At 43.4% G+C, this 24,161-nt stretch overlaps 1 protein-coding gene across 1 annotated transcript in view; it reads right to left on the minus strand.

Annotated features, from left to right (window-relative positions):
- Nucleotides 1-24,161, minus strand: part of TPRG1 (tumor protein p63 regulated 1) — a 73,674-nt gene that overhangs the window by 46,401 nt on the left and 3,112 nt on the right. Inside the window, exons 2-3 of the mRNA XM_069974421.1 lie at nt 12,691-12,879; nt 9,822-9,913 (exon numbers count right to left, since the gene is read on the minus strand). Coding sequence (XP_069830522.1) covers nt 9,822-9,913; nt 12,691-12,870 — 272 coding nt within the window. The 5' untranslated portion in view covers nt 12,871-12,879. The remainder of the gene's footprint in view (nt 1-9,821; nt 9,914-12,690; nt 12,880-24,161) is intronic.

A 24,161-nucleotide genomic window follows, 5' to 3' on the forward strand; every position in this document is an offset into this window, starting at 1 on the left:
TCTGTTCCTGGTTTTGGCTTCAAAGATCTGTCAGATAAATCTGTCTGTGCAAACGCACCATTAGTAGGTTAGATTCATCACCTGCAGATAGTTCCCCTGTAATGAGAGTCATGCTGTCGAAACCATAACAGCAAGAAACAGGGACAGGCATATTACAAATGAATTCAAATTTACTATAAAACTGCAAGGTTAGGGAGAAAAGCCAATGGAGCGGTCCCCAGCTCCTTCCGCCTTGTCTGGCTAAATTGATAGTTTTTTCCCAATCTTTGTACATAGAGAGATCTATCAATCAAGCTCAGTGGGGCGGGAAGATTCTGTGTGCGACTACTGCCCAAGTTACTTTTTGCCCCATGTACAGCTGGATTGTAAAGTATAATTTCCTGTAGTCAGCATACATCAGCATCTGTTTTTGTGTGCTAATAAAATATAATATTATCTAATACAATAAATGACAAACAAAAAATAAATATCCATTGTCAGATATTTTTTATTAGTAAATTGAGCCGTGTTGTTACTAATTACAGTTGGTCCTACAGTAAACATGACCTAATATGCTTAGGGGGGGATGTACCCAGTCAGCAGGATCTGTTATACTCATCTGTCCTGATCCCCTGCCGCATCCATCACAACAATCCCTGACAGTCTTTTTCTTTCAAATCAACTGGTTTCAGAAAGGTTTATAGATTTGTAAATTATCTCTACTTATACTTCTAATACTACTTATCTGCTGCTGTATGTCCTGCAGGAAGTGGTGTATTCTCTCCAGTCTGACACAGTGCTCTCTGCTGCCACCTCTGTCCATGTCAGGAACTGTCATTTGCTGCTGCTCTGGACATTTCCTGACATGGACAGAGGTGGCAGCAGAGAGCACTGTGTCAGACTGGAAGGAATACACCCCTTCCTGCAGGACATACAGCAGCTGATAAGTACTGGAAAACTGGAGATTTTTAAATAGAAGTAAATTACAAATCTATATAACCTTCTGAAACCAGTTGATATGAAAGAATTTTTTTTTTCTGGAGTACCCCTTTAAGTACAGCTTCCTGCTTTCATTTTTGACACTGAGCAAGAAATGCCTGCTCAACCAATCACTGCTCGGGAGGAAATGACGTTGGAGTAGGTGTTTTCCTGTTTTGCAGCATGTTTCATAGAAATTTAAGTCTGCCACTGCAAAGTACAATTGGTATCGCAAAAAATAAGGGCTCATTAGGGTCTGTAGGTGAAAAAATGCAAGCCTTTAAAACATGAGGTAGAAAAAGCAAAAGTGTAAAAACTAAAAGGGGCCCGGGAGGGAAGAGGTTAAAGGGGTTATCCAGCGCTACAAAAACATGGCCACTTTCCCCCTCCCCTGTCTCCAGATTGGGTGGGGTTTTGAAACTCAGTTCCATTGAAGTAAATGGAGCTTAATTGCAAACTGCACCTGAACTGGAGACAACAGTAGGGGGAAAAGTGGCCATGTTTTTGTAGCGCTGGATAACCCCTTTAAAGGGAACCATTCACCCCGTGGCCCCGGCAGAAACTGACATACAGTGACATAAAGGTCAATATACTTACCACATCGCTCCCGGTCCTGTCCCGAATCCCTCTTGTTGACACGGAGAAATCGCCGATTCTTCTTCTCGCGCCCATTATGGTAATGAGCGCCGCCAGGCCCGAAGTCCAGCCTTCTCCCCGCCTCCGACACTTGATTGACGTCGGGTCTTCTTCCTCCTCGTCTTCTTTCTTCTCGCCGGATCCCGCACAGGCGCCGTGACAGTCGTTTTCGGTGCATGCGCAGTTCACAATTGAAGCCGCTCCGCAGCTTCACTGTTTACTGCGCGTGCGGCAATTGTCTCGAGCACGTATCCTGTTTACCGCGCAGGTGCAGAAGAGGTGATGAGATCATCGCAGCGGCGCCTGCGCGGGAATTCGTCAGAAGACTGAAGACGTCAATTAAGTTCCAGGAGGCGTGGATGGGCGGCGACGAGAAGAGGACCTCATGAATAAGTTGGACTCGTCCGTCGTTTCCTATGGACGTTGGACTCATCTCAGCTCATTACCATAATGGGCGGGAGAAGAAGAATCAGCGATTTCTCTGTGTCAACAACGGGATCCGGGATGGGACCGGGAGCGATGTGGTAAGTATATTCACCTTTATGTCACTGTATGTCAGTTTCTGCCGGGGGCCACGGGGTGAATGGTTCCCTTTAAAGGAGAAGTTGGGCGATTTAAAAATTTAAATAAAAAAAAAAAAAATCGGCAGCCGGGAGAAACCTAATAAACAATTATTACTTGCCTCTCCACTGTTTTTTAAATTGCCGAACTTCTTCCTTAAAGGGACTCTGTACCTACAATCTCCCCCCCCCCCCCCCAAACCACTTGTACCTTTGGATAGCTGCTTTTAATCCAAGATCTGTCCTGTGGTCAGTTCGGCAGGTGATGCAGTTATTGTCCTTAAAAACAACTTTTAAGCTTGCAGCCCCGTGCCAAACGGGAGTATCTGTGCCCTAACTTTGCACCACCCCTTTGTCCCTCCTCCCCAACAACTCAGCATTAGGAATGCTCCAGATAGATTGTCTCCTATTTCCCACCTGTTTAGCACGGCACATGGGCTGAATCGTTAAGGCACCTGTGCAGTTTTCAGCATGGAGAAAATGTTCCAGTGGCATTCCTAATGATGAAGAGGGTGGGGAGGAGGCACAGTGGGGTGGTGCAAATTTAAGGCACAGATATTTTAAGCCACGCCCGTAGGGCACGAGGCTGCAAGTTTAAAAGTTGTTTTTTAGGACAATAACTGCATCACCTGCCGAACGGACCCCAGGACAGATCTTAGATTAAAAGCAGCTATCTGAAGGTACAAGTGGTTTGGGGGGGGGGAGATTGTGGGTACACGGGTGGTGTTCTGCGGACTGGACCTAGGAGTTTCCAGCATGATTATTTATGGTGTCGGGAGCTCCTAAACTGTTTTGAAGTTGGCGCTCGTGTACTGACACATCAGCTCCAGTGGAACATGTTGCTTGTGTCTTGGCGCTGGTACAAGGAGAGAGACAGAAGGCAGCACAAGGATAGGCTCCTACGTCCTTTGCTCATTTTATCTTGAATTTTTTTGTTTCACTGAAGTTTGTCTATAAAGAGTTGGCAGCCTGGGCATCCAGCTCCTTAATAATTCACCCAGACCGCTCTATCATCACATATGACATATGCCCAGCAGTGTTCTCTTTACACATAGGGGTGGGGTAGAGCAATTCAATGACACCATGTTTATAGGCCATAATACTGAAGGATTCTGGGGAATAGGTCTCCGCCACAGATATTACACAATGCCCAATGTGCCCCATAGAGATTACTTGGCAAAACTTTACAGTAGGATAGTGAGCAGAAACATGCAGCTTGTTCTTTTTAACTCATAGGACTAAGGGTATGTTCACTTGTATCATTTGTTTTATGGTTTTATAAATGAAAAAAAGTGTAGGTAGGTGGTCACAATTGTCAAAAAACAATGCCTACCATCGTTTTAAAAGGGTGATCCAGCGAAGATCTTTATCTTTCAAATCAACCGGTGTCAGAAAGTTATATAGATTTCTTATTTATTTCAATTTAAAAATCTCCAGCCTTCCAGTACTCATCAGCTGCTGTATGTCCTGCAGGAAGTGGTGTATTCTTTCCAGTCTGACACAGTGCTCTCTGCTGCCACCTCTGTCCATGTCAGGAACTGTTCAGAGCAGGAGAAGGTGTTCTAGGGGGATTTGCTGCTGCTGCCCCCCCAATAAATAAATAAACATTTTGGGTATGTTCACACAAGGTACGAACAACGGGTGTTGTTTGGCACTAAAAAAATAGAGATCATGGTGCTAATAATGACATCCCAAACAGTCCCGTAGGTGAAAAAAAAAAGTTAGGGTGCCTTTACATAGAGAGATTTAAAAAAAAATATATAACATGGGTATCGTTGTATTAGGACTGATGTATACAATAAAGATATCCTGTCAGCTTTACCATAAAGTGCATCGCGTAGACACGGGAACCCCCCAAAAATTACAAAATAGCATTTCAGCCCATAAATTATATATATTATACTGATATGTTTTATGTTATATTGGCGCCATTACAAAATACACTTGTTTCTTAAAAAAAAAAAAAAAAAAACTTACATCACCCTGTAGATGGAGAAACAAAGTCATGAAGGAAAAAAGTAAAATGCTATGAAAATTAGCGCTGGGTGATTTAGGCTATTTGGGTCGGGTTATTATGGGGTCAATAATAAAACATCTTGTGTTTGTGTGTAAAGTTCAGTGCACGTTGTACGCCTCCGATCCTGAAAACGCACAATCACACAGGCCCCGCCTACCTGCTCAGTGGAAATAAGGAATACAGGGCCGTGTTAGATGCAATGATATTTCTAGGTAATTGCTATATAACACATAGATATTGCAGCCAAGCTAACATTGCCATAGACTGTTCCTTTAAGAAAAATAAAGCACTTCCCTGGATATATTGTGTACAGTGTATCCTTCATCAAGCTGTTCCCTGCCACCTGCTCAATGCTTTAATTACAAGTCGAATCTCCATTCTAGACTACAGTGTCAGCTATGGTGGTTCAATGTTTTTGTCATTCTGTTTCTTCAACAGCAACCTACTGGGGATATGTTTAACTAGAAACAAATAGAAAACATGATTCCGGTGCCAGTGCGGAGCTGGCACACAGAACTCATTGTGCCAGACCATTTACAGCAAATAAATGCTCAGTAACAAATGGAAATGAGCGCTTATTGTACCACAGTGGAATAGCCTTATAGACGGCTAGTGCGGCGCTTGGATGCTGAGTATGCACTTACATTACATTGGGAAGGTCTTCAGAACCTTTCCACACTGCCTGGAGCCTAGAAAATGCATCTAAAGGGCTCTAAGGTGCTGTTACATGGAGCGATAATGAGCCAAATCAGGCCATTTCGGCCTCTGATCGCTCCATGTAATAGAGACAACGATCATCAGCTAATCGTTTCTTTAGGCCCAGACCTAAAGTCATTGGGCATGTAATAATGATGGCTGGTGACTGTGTAAAAAAAAAGAAAAACAACTCCTACATACCTCTCCATGCTCCCTGACATCCTGCTAGCTTCAGCCTGCTTCTGGCACCGTAGTGACAGAAGCTGTTCAACCAATCACCAGGACAGTCCCACATCAATATTCCAGTGATTAGCCGAGAGGCCTGTGACTTCACACAGTACCAGGAGCGGCCGAAGCTAGCAGGATGTCAGGGAGCATGGAGAGGTATGTAGGAGTTTATTTTTTTTTACAAGGGCTGCACAGACATCGCTAATGATGTCCCTGCAGTCCTTGCAGCCAGATTATCGGGCAGTGTATAGGCTCAGTAAGTGAGTGCTGATCTAGGAGATCAGTGCTCGCTTACAGAAAGTCATCGGGCCGTGTAATAGGGCACTAAGACTTTGAGAAACAGGATTATCTAGTATGAAAAATACAAGATTGAGGGGAGCCATAGAGGAGATTCTGGATAAGTTAGGTAGTTTGACTAGAGAGCAATCTGAGATCAGAGATGAGTTTACGGATTTCTATAATAGGCTATACACCTCTGAAATAGAGGCCACAGAGGATCAGCTCAGAGATTTCTTTTCTGGGCTAGATCTCCCTGGCCTCTCTCAGGAACAGAGATTGGGCTTGGAGAAGACGATCACTATATCTGAACTACAAAATACACTGAGGGGACTTCCTAATGGCTCGGCCTCTGGTCCAGATGGACTTCCGTCCGAGTTTTATAAAAAATGCTCCGAATATATTTTGCCAATATTCCATGAAGTACTTACCGATGCTTGTGATACAGGAAAATTGCCAGTTTCCATGCTCGACGCTACAATAGTTGTGTTCCCCAAAAAGGACAAGGATAGTAAAGAGATTGACTCTTATCGGCCAATCTCTTTGTTAAATTCTGATATAAAATGGTTTGCTAAAATTATTGCTTTAAGATTTAGAAGTGTTATTAGTTCCCTAATCCATGAAGATCAAAATGGCTTTATGCCAGAAAGATCGGCTTTTATTAATATCGAAAGGGTATTTTCTGATGTGCAATCTGGAGGAACAGGGCCCCGCTCCATCCTGTCGTTGGACGCTGTCAAGGCCTTTGACAGGGTGGGGTGGGGCTACCTCTGGAGAACCCTTGAGGCCTTTGGGGTTGGGTCAACCATGATTCAATGGATTAGGATGATGTACGATTCTCCCAGGGCGAGACTGCTGGTCAATGGGGACCTCTCTGTCTGGTTCACACTGTCCCGTGGGACCAGGCAGGGATGCCCCATGTCCCCCTTTCTCTATGCATTATACATTGAACCTTTGGCAATCGCTGCGACAGAATCCCAGTATTGAGGGATTTGGTCTTAGAGGGCCTCAGGGGAAAATAATACTATATGCGGATGATATGCTGATACTAATCCGGGATCCGCGGAGGGTCATTCCTAAAGTGATGGAATGTATTGCCCAGTTTGGGATAATTTCTGTTCTGCAGATCAATTGGACTAAGTCCTCCCTCCTGATGGTCGGACAGGATGACCATATGCCTGACTATGTGCTCAAGAGAGTAGGGGAAGGTCCATGTCTTAAATACCTAGGGATTAATTTGACATCAGATCGCAAAAGATTTGTTGAATATAATTTAAAACCGTTGTTGTCCAAGATGGAAAAAAAAAGTAGAAATTTGGCTGAGACTGCCACTATCTCAGGCCGATCGTATGTCTTTAGTTAAGATGGTTTTACAGCCTCAGATACTCTATGTACTCCGCTCTACTCCTATATGGATCCCAGATAAGTGGTTTAAGCTAATAGAAGTATTGTTGAACCGGTTAATATGGGGACGAAAGCGAGTTAGGATACGTTATAGCCACCTCATAGTCCCAGAGAGGATGGGGGGGCTATCTCTGCCAGATTTTAAAATTTATTTTCTGGCAATTCAACTGCAGAATATTTTAAGAAACAGTTTCTCAGTAATAGGGTCTTGTGTTTTGGGCCCGAAAAAATTGCTTATAGAAATCCCATGAGCGCATTAGATACATGTAAAAATGAAGAAATAGAGATGACATATAGGAGACTATGGAATAAAACATGGAATAATGTCAAGAAGATATGTTTAATTAAGGGGAGCACTATATTCACTCCACTATGGGATAATCCGCACTTAGCCGAATTAGCAAAGATGGATACAAAAGAATTTTGGATTAAGAAGGGTATTATGGAAGTAGCACAGTTATTTGAAGATGGATCCTTGCTGGGTTTTGAATATTTGCAGGGAAAATTTTCACTAGAAACACAGCACTTGTTTTATTATTTGCAGCTTCGTCACGCGGTGAGATGCACGAAAGAAAAGGAAGTATTTATTGTATATTCACATGAAATTATCACAAATTTATCCCGACCTAGGGGGAATAGAAGAGGGGAATTGGGGAATCTATATAAGTTGATTCCTAACACTTACACAGAAAAGGGTGTTTGTTTGTTTTTGTGGAAAGTGACTTGGCACTGGGGTATGGATTTTATGGTAAACGATAATGTGTATAAATATTAAGGCTTGATAAGGATGCTTTATTTTGTATATGTGTATGGTGAAACCGTTAAACGGGTTAGGATCTACCCTTGTGCGAAATGTATTTATATATATATTGGCAGGGATTCGGGTTGTGCCGGTCCCTGCTTTGTATGTAAAATCTGTTTTCTTTTTTCTTATTGGAAAAACTTAATAAAGACTGATTAAAATTAAAAAAAAATACAAGATTGACGTTTTTGGCCTCAAATCTAAATGTCTGAAGTACAACACAGGAGAGGCTTAGTGACAAGTCTGTGAAGATCCTTGAGTGGCCCGGCCAGAGCCCTGACTTAAACCCAATCAAGCATCTCTAAAAAAAAAATGGCTGCCCACTGATGATCCCCATCAAACCTGACAGCTTGTCAGGATCTGCAGAAAAGAATGGTAGAAAAACCTCAAATTCAGTATACAAGCCTTGTGGCATCATATCCAAGAAATGGATCTAACAGAGGATCTAACACCAGCACTACTGATCGAGCTGAAGGCAACAAAGGAGAAGTCTGGCAAAAATTTTTATTGAAGTATTGTATTGCCCCTCAAAAGTTATATTACGGGAAATGCTTACAAAGGGCTTTTTTCCCTGCACTTACTACTGTATCAAGGCTTCACTTCCTGGATAACATGGTGAGGTCACTTCCTGGATAACATGGTGATGTCACTTCCTGGATAACATGGTGATGTCACTTCCTGGATAAACATGGAGCTGTCACTTCCTGGATAACCTGGCAATGTCACTTCCTGGATAACAGGGTGATGTCACTTCCTGGGTAACAGGGTGATGTCACTTCCTGGGTAACAGGGTGATGTCACTTCCTGGGTAACAGGGTGATGTCACTTCCTGGGTAACAGGGTGATGTCACTTCCTGGGTAACAGGGTGATGTCACTTCCTGGGTAACAGGGTGATGTCACTTCCTGGATAACAGGGTGATGTCACTTCCTGGATAACAGGGTGATGTCACTTCCTGGATAACATGGTGATGTCACTTCCTGGATAACATGGTGATGTCACTTCCTGGATAACATGGTGATGTCACTTCCTGGATAACTTGGTGATGTCACTTCCTGGATAACATGGGGATGTCACTTCCTGGATAACATGGGGATGTCACTTCCCGAATAAAATGGTGATGTTATGCCCCGACTCTCAGAGCTGTGCGGGCTGTGGCTGCTGGAGAGGACACAGGGCACTGGAGGGACACTGAGCATCCCTCTGCCATCATCCTCTCCAGCAGCCACAGCCCACACAGCTCTGGGAGTCGGGTCGTGACATCACCATGTTATCCAGGAAGTGACATCACCATGTTATCCAGGAAGTGACAACACCATGTTATCCAGGAAGTGACATCACCATGTTATCCAGAAAGTGACAACACCATGTTATCCAGAAAGTGACAACACCATGTTATCCAGGAAGTGACAACACCATGTTATCCAGGAAGTGACAACACCATGTTATCCAGAAAGTGACATCACCATGTTATCCAGGAAGTGACATCACCATGTTATCCAGGAAGTGACATCACCATGTTATCCAGGAAGTGACAACACCATGTTATCCAGGAAGTGACAACACCATGTTATTCAGGAAGTGAAGCCTTGATGCAGTAGTAAAATAAGCACTTTATGTGCATTTCCCGTAATAAGTGTATATTGGTGATTTGTATAACTTTTGGGGGACAATACAATACTTTAGTAAAAACTTTTGCCGGACTTCTCCTTTAACCCACATCCAAATCTCCAGGTGCTAGCGGTTGTGCTCTGCTAGTGCACATAGGAATAATGAATTAAGAGAAGTCTTCAGCGACACTCACCATAAACTTCACCTTTATTTGCCAAAATCAACGCATAGCGGAACAACAGAGAACGCTCCTTCACCGGCCTACGTCCGTTTTGTGCCCTCCAGCACTTTGTCAAGGCATCGGATGTAGGCCAGTGAAAGAGCGTTCTCTATTGTCCTGCTATACGTTGATTTTGGCAAATAAAGGAGAAGTTTATGGTGAGTGCCCCCGAAGACTGCTCTTTATTCGTTATCATATCCAAGAAGACTAGAGTCTGTAATCACTGCCAAAGGTGCTTCCATTGAGTACTAACTAAAGGGTCTGTAATATTATAGCTTTTCCTTTTTAATAAATTTGCAATCACTTTGTCATTACGGGGGCTGATGAGAAATACACAGTTTTTTTTCTTGTTTTATTTTAGCACAAAGCCACAATATGATAATATGTGCAAAAACTGCCAAAATGTGATACTCACTCTGCCAGCAGCCAGGCACTATTAACAACCTCCTTCTCCTTTGATAACAACTGGTTTGTCAGATCTTCAACAGCTTGATCAAAGGCTCCCGGCTAAGAAAGACAGACAAGAACATTTATAAAGTGAGCAGTCAGCTAGGCTTGCCCCAGTTATATCAAGGATCACATTAGAGCTGATTCTTCAGACGCCCCTTAAAATATTTCAGTTCACTTTTCCATAGTTGCCAACAATGTGAATGAATTCCTAGAGGCAGGTGATCATGCTACATATTCACCATACAACGAATAAAAGATGATGGAAAATGGTTTTACAGCAGGCCTATCCTCAGAATACGCCACCAATAACTGATCTGATCATTATCAAAAGCTTCTGCACCTGGACGTACACAGAGAACACAGCCATAAGCAGACAGTGCCATACCTTGTGTAGTGGCTGTACTGGGTAACTGCAGCTCAACCTTCACTCATTACAATGGGAGTTGATCTGCAGTAATCCAGCTTGACCACTACACAATGTAGGGATCTGCCTACTTCCAGCTGTGTTCTAAATGCAGGCCCCATGGCTCTCAATCAGAAACAATTCTGGCATAGGGCCATATTAGACAGCTGGATATTTAGGAGCACTTCCTTGTGCCTCATTCCCCACTCTCTGTCTGTGCTATTACATGCACTGTCAGTAAGTGGGGAGGAGTGCAGGGGTGGTGGGAGCACAAAAAGTTGAAGGAGGGGCTGCCCAGATGATCCTTAAATCGTTTGGGTGGCCCAGAGGAGATAGCAGCAGTCCGCTACCTATTACATGGAGTGACGGCCAGCAGACCGTCACTATCGTTACTGGGATTTTGATTAATGTAGAAAGGCAACGATCAGCCGACATTGTGTATGTTGGCACTATCTTCATAGAATCTGACTATATATATATATATATATACACACACAGTAGCTATTCAGATACCAGCTAACAGATGAGTAAACATGACGCACAGAATTTTTTTTTGAGAGATGATGTTGTTCCCACAATTATTTTATAATGCCGTCAGTATCCCTCTGTTAGAAGAAGCCAGGACTATATGTGGAATGCTGTTGGTTTAGAGGAATATCTTGTGACTTTCAGTCATGGTTTATCACTAACACTGAGATACACTGTGCTCTGTGGGGATAGTACGAAGAATAAGTATGTTCTTCATCTGCCATGGTAGCTGTGCAGGGAATGTGGTGCGAGTGTCCAGAAGCTAAAAGAACAAAGAGTATTCACTACATCATATGGGGGTGCACACAGCGCAACATGCAATACACAAATTCCCAATAAACCATGCACACGGAGCTGCGGATTTGTTGCGTCTTTGTGGATTTTGACATGGAGTTGGGAAATTAATAAAAAGTCAATGGACGATTTCTGTACTCAAAGCCTCTAGCAACTCCTCTAACCTCTGGTAGCGTTCCCCTTGTTCTCCTTCCTTGCAATTAAATAGTGCTGTGTATTCACATTCTGGGAGGTGCACAGGGTTCCCTGCTGATCAGACTATCACATAATGATCAGTGTCCGGACGAGCAGAAGAACAGAGACAGGGGGCTCGGTTGGGACAAGAAAACAGCATCAATGCGGATTAATGGAAAAGAAATGCTGCTGATTGTCACATCTCCCTGGATATAATAGGGTGACAAGGTATAGGATAATTGTAAAAAATATATATATTTCAAAATGGTGCATTTAATGTGCTATATTGATTGGCAAGTTTCTTTAGGATTATACATCTAATGGGTAAATGCAAGTAAAGCGCCTGTTAGGTAACCTCATGCATTTGCACTATATCCACAGATCACTAGGAGTATCCTACACTTAGCTATTGCTTCAATATATACATTATTAACATGAGACACCATCATAGATTTAAAGATTTATTGCTGTTTTCTGAGTGGATTAAGATCTCTGTAGACTTTATACATATAGGTCCCCATACATCTTATACTTTCGTCAGCCATACCTGCCATGTGCGGTTTGTTCGGCCGTCGGTGTAAGGGCCCTATTATATGTAGTGATAGTCGGCCAAATCAGGCCGATTCGGCCTATTATCGCTTAGTGTGATAGAAACAACGGTCAACCGATGAAACAATCATCGGTTGTTCGTTGGTTCAGGTTTGGACCTATGTGTAATAGCGATGTGTGGCCAACGGCTGACCCAAATTACCCAAACACCTGACACCTTACCTCTCCACGCTCCAGGTCTTCTCTCCTGTGCTCCGCAGCTTCCCGGTTCCAGCGGCTGCAACATCTAAGCGTCCTGTCAGCTGACAGGCCGCTCAGCCAATCACAGGCTGGGGCGGTCCTGTCCTGGTCCTGACAGGCCGCTCTGGCACTGCAGCTGCTGGGACCGGGAAGCTGCAGAGCATAGGAGAGAAGACCGGGAGCTGAAGTATGTCCTGCTGGAAATGGTGTTTTCTTTTCAGTCTGACACTTTCCCATAGAGGACCTCTCCTGCACTCCAGACTAAAAACAATGCCACTTCCTGTAGGACATACAGCAGCTGATAAGAACTGTAAGTCTTGAGATTGTTAAATAGAAATAAATAAGAAAAAAAAGATTTCTGCCGGAGTACCCCTTTAAACCCTTCTACAGACACAAATTGTTGTCAGCAGCATATTTCCCAGAGCGAAGAGCTGTCTACAATTGATTACTTTAACGGCGATCAGCCAGCGCACAAGCACTTGTCAGCTGATCGCTGGTATGGTTACACTGGGCAATGATCTGGAATGAACATTCATAAGAACATTGAGTGGATCACTGGCCACATAAATGTCCCTTACAATTGACAATGTTGGCAGCAGATAAAGCACAGTGTATGCACGCTACATAAACAACATGGTTACTTTACCCTGGCAACAAAGAACTTTCTCATGATATACTGTCGGCTGGAACGAGGGTCTGAATCATGTGGCTTGTTCTCCTCTTGAGTCTGTTTGCTCCGGGTGTCGGGATTGACTCCGGATGAAGGAAGATCTTGTCCTCCAAGGACCACTGGTCGGAATTCTCCCCCTTGCTCGGGCTGGGCCATTTCTGAAAACTGAGTAAGGGGAAACAGTTGGTCATATATGAGGAACACATGCAGTCATGACCTGAGGTGCATTTAAAGGAGAAGTCCGGGGTCGAGGAGGAGGTGGCTGGACACAGCAACATGCACCTACCTCCCTGGCTCCAGCGCTAGGGTCCTCTGTGCTCCATTTCGGTTCCCCGGCCGCGTCCTGGTCTGAGCGAGTACCCAGGTCTTGACCTGTCAGCCCTGTTCAGCCAGTCAGCTGCCGCAGCTGGGTCACGACCTGGCTCCTCGCTTAGACCAAGAAGCATGGATCGGAGGACATATTGTTATGTTCGGTCACCTCCTTCTCAGCTGTTTTGAACAAAAAGGCTGACATCTTTAATTATTTTATACTCCCCCCTAATAATAGAGACTAGAACTGTAGAGAACAATGCAGCACTGTGCAGCTGTCACACCCAGGTTTCCATGTAGATCTGTGTGCTGAAGGCGTCACCCCAGCAAAAAGGTTTGTTTCAGGCTTAAGCGACTGCGGTGTCGCAGCTCCCTTCATGGCTTTGTTGCAGGGTCAGATTGTTTAGTTCCCATATACTAAATAATTCATTTTTAGCAAACACAATATCAATAAAACATGACACATGCCTGCAGCTGTTAAACACAGTATCTATTGTACAGTCATTACAGAGGATGTTCCATGTTTTTTATTAGAGACCTCATCAATGCAAGTTTATGTCCCTATTACAAGCGTACCATGGGACCCTGAAAGGGGTAGTTCAGCAAAAAAAAAAAATATTTCAAATCAACTGGTGCCATAAAGGGTAAGACATTTGTAATTTACTTCTTTGAAAAAATCTTAAGTCTTCCAGTACTTATCAGCTGCTGAATGTCATGTAGGAAGTGGTGGATTGTTTCCAGTCTGAAAAGCAGGAGAGGTTTTCTATATGGATTTGCTGCTGCTCTGGACATATCCTGACATAGACAGAGGTGGCAGCAGAGAGCACTGTGTCAGACTGGAGAGAATACACCACTTCTTGTAGGACGTACAGCAGGTGATAAGTACTGGAAGACTTGAGATTTTTCAATAGAGGTAAATTTTAAATCTCTGGCACTTGATGATACCAGCTGATTTGAAAGATTTTTTTTTCACTGAACTATCCCATGTAGAATGAAGAAATACTCCCCTCATAATGGTAAAGCTTGGTTTATGCTCCAGTTGTGTTGTATATCCACATTACACACCAAGAAATCCTTTTGGTATAGACAATGGAGTTATACCCTGATATATACAACTGTATGTCAACAATGTCTGTTGTGTGGACTAGAAGTCACTTTCTCAAGGAGACGGACATCAAGCCTCTGAGATATATACAGAAAGTGGCTTTAAATTCAAACATCAGTGTCAAAGCAAGACCAGATCGGGATCATACACTGGAAAGAAAGCCTCCAGTATGGGAATTACCAGCATAGCTATATGCAGCGGAAAAAGCCATTGCCCCTTCAGCTGTTGGCATTTCTCTTATGTGTTACAATAGTCCAGGAATCTGGGGGTCACATACACTGAGGCCAATTCCAAGGCAAACCCTTAGTACTTGTCCATTTTCCACACCAAATGGATGGGCCTGAAGAAGTCATTCATTTCAAAAAAAAAAAAAAAAGAAAGAAAGAAAAAACAACCACAGAGATATGGTGCAGCTAAGTAACAGTGTGAATAGTGGGTGACAAAGGGGTGTACTCTACACTAAAGGGGCCGCACGCTCCAGGTATATGCTGTGTTAGGGTCCTATTACACAGAGTGATAATCAGCCGAATCAGGCCGATTCAGCCAATTACCACTCCATGTAATAAAGAGCATGCATCGCTATGTGTAATAGCTATGTGTAATACCACTGTAAGGTCGAAGACTGATGACTGGAGCATAAAGTAACTAAGTATTAACTCATCTTACCATGTTCTCCAGTGTCCTCGGAGGCCTTCCCAGTGGCTGCACCTTCTGTTCCCCTCTCTACACTGACAGGCTGCCTGCTGCCAAGCCAATCACTGACCGAGACAGGCCGTGGCATGAATGGCTGAGTGGCCGGCGGCCTGTTTGTGTAGAGCAGAACAGAAGGCAGAGCTGCAGACAACGGGGAAGGCCTCCGAGGAGACCAGAGAACATGGTAAGATAAGTTAATTCTTTATTATTTTACACTAAAGGCAAGGGCTGCACGGACATTGCTAATGATGTCCGTGCAGACTTTGCTGCCCATAGTCGACCCGTGTAATTGGTGCCTATACTTTATGCTGTGGTGTAGGGTGCAATGTAGGACTACAGCATACAGCATTGTGAAAACACAATGAGAAGGACTTACTATTGAGTGTTAGGGTCCTATTAACTGGCTTATTTATTAGATGGGCCGCTAAGGCTACTCAGCCAATCACAGGCCTGCAGGCTGACGATTTTAGGTCCAAACCTAAATCAGCTCGTTGCCATCGGCTGATCGTTGTCTCTATTACACGGAGCGATAATCGGTTAAATCGGTCTGAGCATATGAATTCTCAACTCTCCTAAAAAGGCTCAAAGCTGCGACCTCTCTTTGCAATGTCACCCTAACCCAGCAACAGGGCAGATTTTTTATCTTTGGGGCCCGTGTCTATATATATATATATATATATATATATATATGTATAGATATCCTGTAGTATAAGCTCTAACACAGGGAAGCGGTATTGAATTACTGCTGTAAATAAAGTAAATCAGCGGCCATTACATGCCTGGTTATGGATATCTGGGGATATAACTTATCTTTGGGCTTAAATTACTGAAGCTAAAAGCTTAAGCCGAGTGAGACGGGGGCACTCAAGGGTCCATGTCTGGCTTCAGATACTGATAATTTAATTATGCTGTAGAGACTTCATCCTTGCTGCGGAGCCTCAGCCATAATTATCTATGGTTATTAAGAATTGTGTGAAACAGACTTGTGGAACAAATGTCTTTACTCAGACTTCCTGCCCCATCTCAAACAGTGATAATAATGATATATAATGAAATACTCTTATCTATTCAGTCTCCTTCCCCCAGTTCTCAGCTGCTGCTTCCCGCTAAAGACACATATCTGTGTGTGAGCCTTTCTCTCTGTCTCCCCCTCCTCCCCCCTCCCTTTTGAGTCCCTGACTGGCTGTATCTGCAACACTGTAGTTTCTTTGTATCACAATATCCAGATACTTCTAGGCTGTTCCTATAAGTTCAAGGACAATCAATGGACCCAAAGATGATATGATATTGCACCCCAAACCATACAGGAACCCACACTAAGCTTGACAGCAAGTTTAAAGTTTACCTGTCTTTATAACTTTTAAAATCTAAATCAATAGTAGACATGATACAAAGCAAGTTTGCAAGTTACATTCATTATTTTAGTTATCATGCTTTATAACAAAGTTATACTTACTGTATCCAGGTCCAGTCTCCTGAGGGCAGCTATATAACAGCTATACTTACTGTATCCAGGTCCAGTCTCCTGAAGGCTGCTATATAACAGCTATACTTACTGTATCCAGGTCCAGTCTCCTGAAGGCAGCTATATAACAGCTATACTTACTGTATCCAGGTCCAGTCTCCTGGAGGCAGCTATATAACAGCTATACTTACTGTATCCAGGTCCAGTCTCCTGAAGGCAGCTATATAACAGCTATACTTACTGTATCCAAGACCAGTCTCCTGAAGGAAGCTATATAACAGCTATACTTACTGTATCCAGGTCCAGTCTCCTGAAGGCTGCTATATAACAGCTATACTTACTGTATCCAGGTCCAGTCTCCTGAAGGCAGCTATATAACAGCTATACTTACTGTATCCAGGTCCAGTCTCCTGAAGGCTGCTATATAACAGCTATACTTACTGTATCCAGGTCCAGTCTCCTGAAGGCAGCTATATAACAGCTATACTTACTGTATCCAGGTCCAGTCTCCTGAAGGCAGCTATATAACAGCTATACTTACTGTATCCAGGGCCAGTCTTCTGAAGGCTGCTATATAACAGCTATACTTACTGTATCCAGGTCCAGTCTCCTAAACGCTGCTATATAACAGCTATGCTTACTGTATCCAGGTCCAGTCTCCTGAAGGCAGCTATATAACAGCTATACTTACTGTATCCAGGTCCAGTCTCCTAAAGGCTGCTATATAACAGCTATGCTTACTGTATCCAGGTCCAGTCTCCTGAAGGCAGCTATATAACAGCTATACTTACTGTATCCAGGTCCAGTCTCCTAAAGGCTGCTATATAACAGCTATACTTACTGTATCCAGGTCCAGTCTCCTAAAGGCTGCTATATAACAGCTATACTCACTGTATCCAGGTCCAGTCTCCTGAAGGCTGCTATATAACAGCTATACTTACTGTATCCAGGTCCAGTCTCCTGAAGGCAGCTATATAATAGCTATACTTACTGTATCCAGGTCCAGTCTCCTGAAGGCTGCTATATAATAGCTATACTTACTGTATCCAGGTTCGGTCTCCTGAAGGCAGCTATATAACAGCTACACTTACTGTATATAGGTCCAGTCTCCTGAAGGCAGCTATATAACAGCTATACTTACTGTATCCAGGTCCAGTCTCCTGAAGGCTGCTATATAACAGCTATACTTACTGTATCCAGGTCCAGTCTCCTGAAGGCAGCTATATAACAGCTATACTTACTGTATCCAGGTACAGTCTCCTAAAGGCAGCTATATAACAGCTATACTTACTGTATCCAGGTCCAGTCTCCTGAAGGCTGCTATATAACAGCTATACTTACTGTATCCAGGTCCAGTCTCCTGAAGGCAGCTATATAACAGCTATACTTACTGTATCCAGGTACAGTCTCCTAAAGGCAGCTATATAACAGCTATACTTACTGTATCCAGGTACAGTCTCCTAAAGGCAGCCATATAACAGCTATACTTACTTTATCCAGATTCAGTCTCCTGAAGGCAGCTATATAATAGCTATACTTACTGTATCCAGGTCCAGTCTCCTGAAGGCTGCTATATAATAGCTATACTTACTGTATCCAGGTTCGGTCTCCTGAAGGCAGCTATATAACAGCTACACTTACTGTATATAGGTCCAGTCTCCTGAAGGCAGCTATATAACAGCTATACTTACTGTATCCAGGTCCAGTCTCCTGAAGGCTGCTATATAACAGCTATACTTACTGTATCCAGGTCCAGTCTCCTGAAGGCAGCTATATAACAGCTATACTTACTGTATCCAGGTACAGTCTCCTAAAGGCAGCTATATAACAGCTATACTTACTGTATCCAGGTCCAGTCTCCTGAAGGCTGCTATATAACAGCTATACTTACTGTATCCAGGTCCAGTCTCCTGAAGGCAGCTATATAACAGCTATACTTACTGTATCCAGGTACAGTCTCCTAAAGGCAGCTATATAACAGCTATACTTACTGTATCCAGGTACAGTCTCCTAAAGGCAGCCATATAACAGCTATACTTACTTTATCCAGATTCAGTCTCCTGAAGGCAGCTATATAATAGCTATACTTACTGTATCCAGGTCCAGTCTCCTGAAGGCTGCTATATAATAGCTATACTTACTGTATCCAGGTACGGTCTCCTGAAGGCAGCTATATAACAGCTACACTTACTGTATATAGGTCCAGTCTCCTGAAGGCAGCTATATAACAGCTATACTTACTGTATCCAGGTCCAGTCTCCTGAAGGCTGCTATATAACAGCTATACTTACTGTATCCAGGTCCAGTCTCCTGAAGGCAGCTATATAACAGCTATACTTACTGTATCCAGGTACAGTCTCCTAAAGGCAGCTATATAACAGCTATACTTACTGTATCCAGGTCCAGTCTCCTGAAGGCTGCTATATAACAGCTATACTTACTGTATCCAGGTCCAGTCTCCTGAAGGCTGCTATATAACAGCTATACTTACTGTATCCAGGCCCAGTCTCCTAAAGGCAGCTATATAACAGCTATACTTACTGTATCCAGGTACAGTCTCCTAAAGGCAGCCATATAACAGCTATACTTACTTTATCCAGATTCAGTCTCCTGAAAGCAGCTTTTTAAACTACTGCTGGTTAAAAAAAAAAAAAAGACTAAACACAGGAAGTGCCGTATTTTCCATGATAACGGAAAAAAAAATAACAAATGTAAATTGCAAACATGCATTGTATATCATGAGACAATATTACATGTTTCCATGACTCCACTGACTGTTTTGTGGTCTTTCCAACACTAAACAAGCTGTTTGACATTGCAGGACTGATGGTTTTCACTGGTGCTGGTGCCAATTTGACTGAGTGCTCTTCGACTCACGACCACATCTACTTCTGTCTGCTGATGTTTTGTTGCTCTTTATACACTAAGGCTGCATTCACACGTTGCGGGAAGTTGTCCGTGCTCACAGACAATTTTACAGCCCATTGCTTTCTATTGGGCTATTCAGATGTTCCGTGATTTCACGGATCCATGATCCGTTCCGTTAAAAAATAGGACATGTCATTACTCGGAACGGATGCACAGAAAGGATTCCCCATAGAAATCAATGAGATCCGTGTTTTTCACAGATGGACACGGATGTGACATCCGTGTTCATCCGTGAAAAACACGGATGCGATGTAATCAATGTAATTTAAAATGCTTTAACACAGATCCATGAAAAAAATGAACACTGATACAAAACGGATGCAAAACGGATGAAAAACGGACTGTTTTGCACGGATCACGGAGGTAGCTGCCGGACCACAATCACGGACCGGGAAAAACGCTGAACGTGTGAATGCAGCCTAAGATGTGAAGAAAACAGTAGAGCTCAACACACCCATCAAATCAGCAGCTCAGGTCACAGACGTCCCAATAGGCACACCCCAAAAACAATTATTCCCGTTTGGAACTCTTTCAGGTCTGACTTGTTACACCCCAAAAACAAACTAACTCATTTTTACAATTACACAAGTAATAAAGTTCATCAAAGCAATATAAGCTAAGTGATTCAGAAAAAAAGGAGCGTAAGGTCTCATGCACATGTTGCATGCATACATGCGTTCTGTTGTGCACATTCGCTTTAAATATGTTCCAACTGCTGATGCCCCGAGCACTTGGAATGTATATATACATTGCTGGCATGGAGGGGACTTTTAAGTGTCACTGTCATTACAAAAAACAGGGGTGTGCCCTAGTGTAGTGTAGGGGTTGCCTTACTTTAGGTTAGAGGGTAGAGTAGGTTTGGTGTCTTATTTTTGGGGAAACCCGGTAGTACTTGTCACTGACTAATCAGAACACCCCAGTTCCGATTGGTTCCCCTAACAGATAAAGCTCCCTTACCTATCCTTTGCTGTATAGTCACAATATGCTCTTGGAGTCTGCATTAGGCACACTCTACTAGCAGAGCGCTGATCTCAATGATCGGTGCTATGCAATAACATAGCATTGACCAATATAACCAATCTAATGACTGCGTATAAAAGTTCCTCCTCCAAGATTGCATTTTTTTTTCACATTATATATAAAAAAATTTTTTTATAAAACGCAATCACCAATATGGTACCAATAAAAACTATAGAAAACGGCCATAGAAAATTTCCCCCGTCCAGTCCCATAGGTGAAAATAATAAAAGAGTGATGGCTGCTAGAAGCCAAGGACGGCTAAATGTAGAGCACTGCTTTAGTATCACCTGCACAATGGGAATCAGTGACTGTTGGTTATAAACAATAGCAATAGCGGACTACAGTATTCATTCACTAAATGTGACCGTTTCAAATGGACGCTCAATGGTCACGCTCTTGTCATACACTGGTCCTATAGAAACCTATGGGAACATTACAGAATTAACATGGATGGAGCCTTGGAGACCAGTGACTCATTAAACCTTCAAACAAAGCGCTGCAGACTTCTACACCAAAGTGCAAAAACCAGTCTGACCGCCCGTGACAGCATGACCTTATCTGCTTAGGTAACGCCTCTGTATGCCATGTGATTGGGTTTATAAACATTACATTTCCTTTTCTTATGAGATTTATCGAGTAGATTCCTGATGTTTTCCCATAACCTTATGGCTAGCTTTTTTGCATCCTGTTGAACTAACCCAAACGTTTTTTTTTTGTTTTACAGAATATCGTTTAGGAACCATAGATCCATAGAATCCGATCTTTCGGTTTGTTTCCTTTTTTGTGGATCTATTTGGAGATTAAAAGGCATTATTGCTCGTTCCTGTCCCCGCATGAAATGCCCCACTTAGCCAGTTACCTTCTAAGGTGGGACAGTTCCTGTGGGGAAAACAAGTCACAGGAACAAGGAACCTTGAAGAAAGATGCACTGAAAACCTACAAACTACACTGATAAACTATCCATGGGGTAATCTCATCAGTCACTGATCATCGGGGTGCTGACACCTGGCAACCCCCGCAGATCAGCCGCTCGGCACAGCACTACACAGTGGACAGGCCCAGCAGCAGATAAATGGCTATACCCCTTCAACCTAGTGATTAAACGATTTTTAAAGTAGTGTTTTAGGCACGATCAATCATACTTTTTAACCCCTTCCCTCCACAGCCACTGTTTGTTTTTGCACTTTTGTTTTATCCTACTCATGTTTAAAAGGCCTTAGCATTTCCATGTTTTCACCTACTAATATGGGGTTTTATTTTTTGCAACACTAATTGTAACTTTTTAAAAAAATATGAAACACGAATTTGCGTGTCATCCTTGCGCAGGGACACCAATTGTAATTTTTTAATTACATTCTTTATTTGTCCATAAAATATGCTGCAAAACCTCAAAAAAATTCGTTGTGCAGTGAAATTTGCACCCTGTGATAAAACTGACATGTTGACAATGATCGGCAATTTATATAACTAATTTTATTTTACTGCTTTAAAAAAAACTAAAAATGTAATGTGTTTAAAATTATTAAATTAATCAATGATTACCCTTATAACCCTTTAAGTGGCCTATGACCTGCTAACTGCCTAAGCCGCACACCAATACTCTGACGAAGGGCGTACCGAAACGTGCGTTGGGGTGTCTTTGTGGGTAAGGGAGCTGCACAGCTCTATGGCATGTGATCTGCATTTTCAGTGATACTTCATATTACTTTGAAGATTTAATTTACTGCACATTAGTTGCACTTTGCATCTTTTTTCCCTATGTTTGAACAGTAGCATTTTAGGCACGCCTTGCCTCCGTTATTTTTTAGTATAGCATGATGCACATGGCACTTTGCAATATATGAAATTCACTGGTCAAAGCATGTACTTTATTTAACCCTTCGAGGACCAGGCCCAAAATGACCCAGTGGACCGCGCAAATTTTGATCTTTGCGCTTTCGTTTTTCCCTTCTAAGAGCTCTAGCATTTTCAGTTTTCTATCTACGAGCCATGTAATGGCTTATTTGTTACAGGAATAGTTGTACTGTGTAATGGCGTCTTTCATTTTACCATAACTTGTATGATGGAACCCCAAATATATTATTTATGAAGATATAAATAGGTGAAATTGTAAAAAAGAATGCAATATGGTAACGTTTGGGGGGTTCCTGTGTCTACGTAATGCACTATATGGTAACAGCGACATGATAAAATTATTCTATAGGCCCGAACACAACCATATGCAGGTTGCACAGATTCTCTTAGGCCCCCTTCACACGTCCGTGTCAGTTTTTACTGTCAGGAAATCCTGATCAGGAGACCTTAAATGTCATCAGGATAGTATCAGGATTTCCTGACAGTAATCCGTTTTTACCATCAGGAAACCATCAGGAAAAACCTTCAGGATTTCCTGATGAGATAATATTGTCTAGTATGCCAACATAAATCACAGGTACCCGTGTACCTGGATGGCCACAGGTTGCAGAACTACAACTCCCATCATGGCCTGCCAGCAGAGCCATGATGGGAGTTGTACTTCTGCAACCTGGATGGCCACAGGCTGCAGAACTACAACTCCCATCATGGCCTGCCAGCAGAGCCATGATGGGAGTTGTACTTCTGCAACCTGGATGGCCACAGGCTGCAGAACTACAACTCCCATCATGGCCTGCCAGCAGAGCCATGATGGGAGTTGTACTTCTGCAACCTGGATGGCCACAGGCTGCAGAACTACAACTCCCATCATGGCCTGCCAGCAGAGCCATGATGGGAGTTGTACTTCTGCAGCCTGTGGCCATCCAGGTTGCAGAACTACAACTCCCCTCATGGCCTGCCAGCAGAGCCATGATGGGAGTTGTACTTCTGCAACCTGGATGGCCACAGGCTGCAGAACTACAACTCCCATCATGGCCTGCCAGCAGAGCCATGATGGGAGTTGTACTTCTGCAACCTGGATGGCCACAGGCTGCAGAACTACAACTCCCATCATGGCCTGCCAGCAGAGCATGGTGGGAGTAGTAGTCCTAAGGGGTAATCTCACCTGTCCCGGATCCTGCTCTGTCGGGGCCGTGAGGTTGGGGGCCGGGTCAGAGTGCAGTGCTGAGGTCCGGGCAGCGGCGGCGGTCGGAGGTGCGGAGCATCCGGCGGCGGCCCGGTGGTGAGTTCCCGGGGGGGGGGGGGGGGGGGGCGGGGGGGGGGAGAGGGTCAGATGCGGCAGCGGGGGCGGGGGGACGGAGGTACTGGGGGTTAGGCGGCGGCGGCGGCGGGGGGGGGGATCTGTAGTGCCGGGCAGAGTGTGCGGTGCGGTGCGGGGGGGATGGGGGTGTGCGGGTGATCGGACGGCGGCCGGGGCTGGCTCTCTACCAGTCCGGAATCGCGGACACTTTCCTGATATACATCAGGAAAATGCCCGTGATTCCGGCGCTCCCATAGACTTCTATGGGGGCGTCCGTGCCGGATTTCCGGACGAAAATAGGACAGGATCTAAAAAATCCGGTCCTATTTTCCGGAACGGACACCCTTCCGGAAAAATCCGGAAGGGTGTCCGTGTTTAATGTTAGTCTATGAGTCCGGAAATCCGTCCAGATTTCCTGATAGGAAATCCGGACAGATTTTCCGGACGTGTGAAGGGGGCCTAATGTTATATATTTTTTTTTTATGAAATCCTTTATTTGGCAATTAAATATTAATAAAATGGGCCTATTGTGACACTTATAACGGTTTTATTTTTTCACCTACGGGGCTGTATGGGGTGTAATTTTTTCTGCCATGATCTCTAGTTTTTATTAATACCATATTTGTGAAGATTGGACGTTTTGATCACTTTTTATTAATTTTTTTTTTATATATATATATATATATAATGTAACATTAAATCGGTAATCCGCACACTTTTTTCCCTCTTTTCGTGTACGCCGTTCACAGTTCGCAATGACGCTTGTTATACTT

Source organism: Dendropsophus ebraccatus, chromosome 6 (genome assembly GCF_027789765.1).
Source record: "Dendropsophus ebraccatus isolate aDenEbr1 chromosome 6, aDenEbr1.pat, whole genome shotgun sequence".
NCBI classification, from domain to species: domain Eukaryota; kingdom Metazoa; phylum Chordata; class Amphibia; order Anura; family Hylidae; genus Dendropsophus; species Dendropsophus ebraccatus.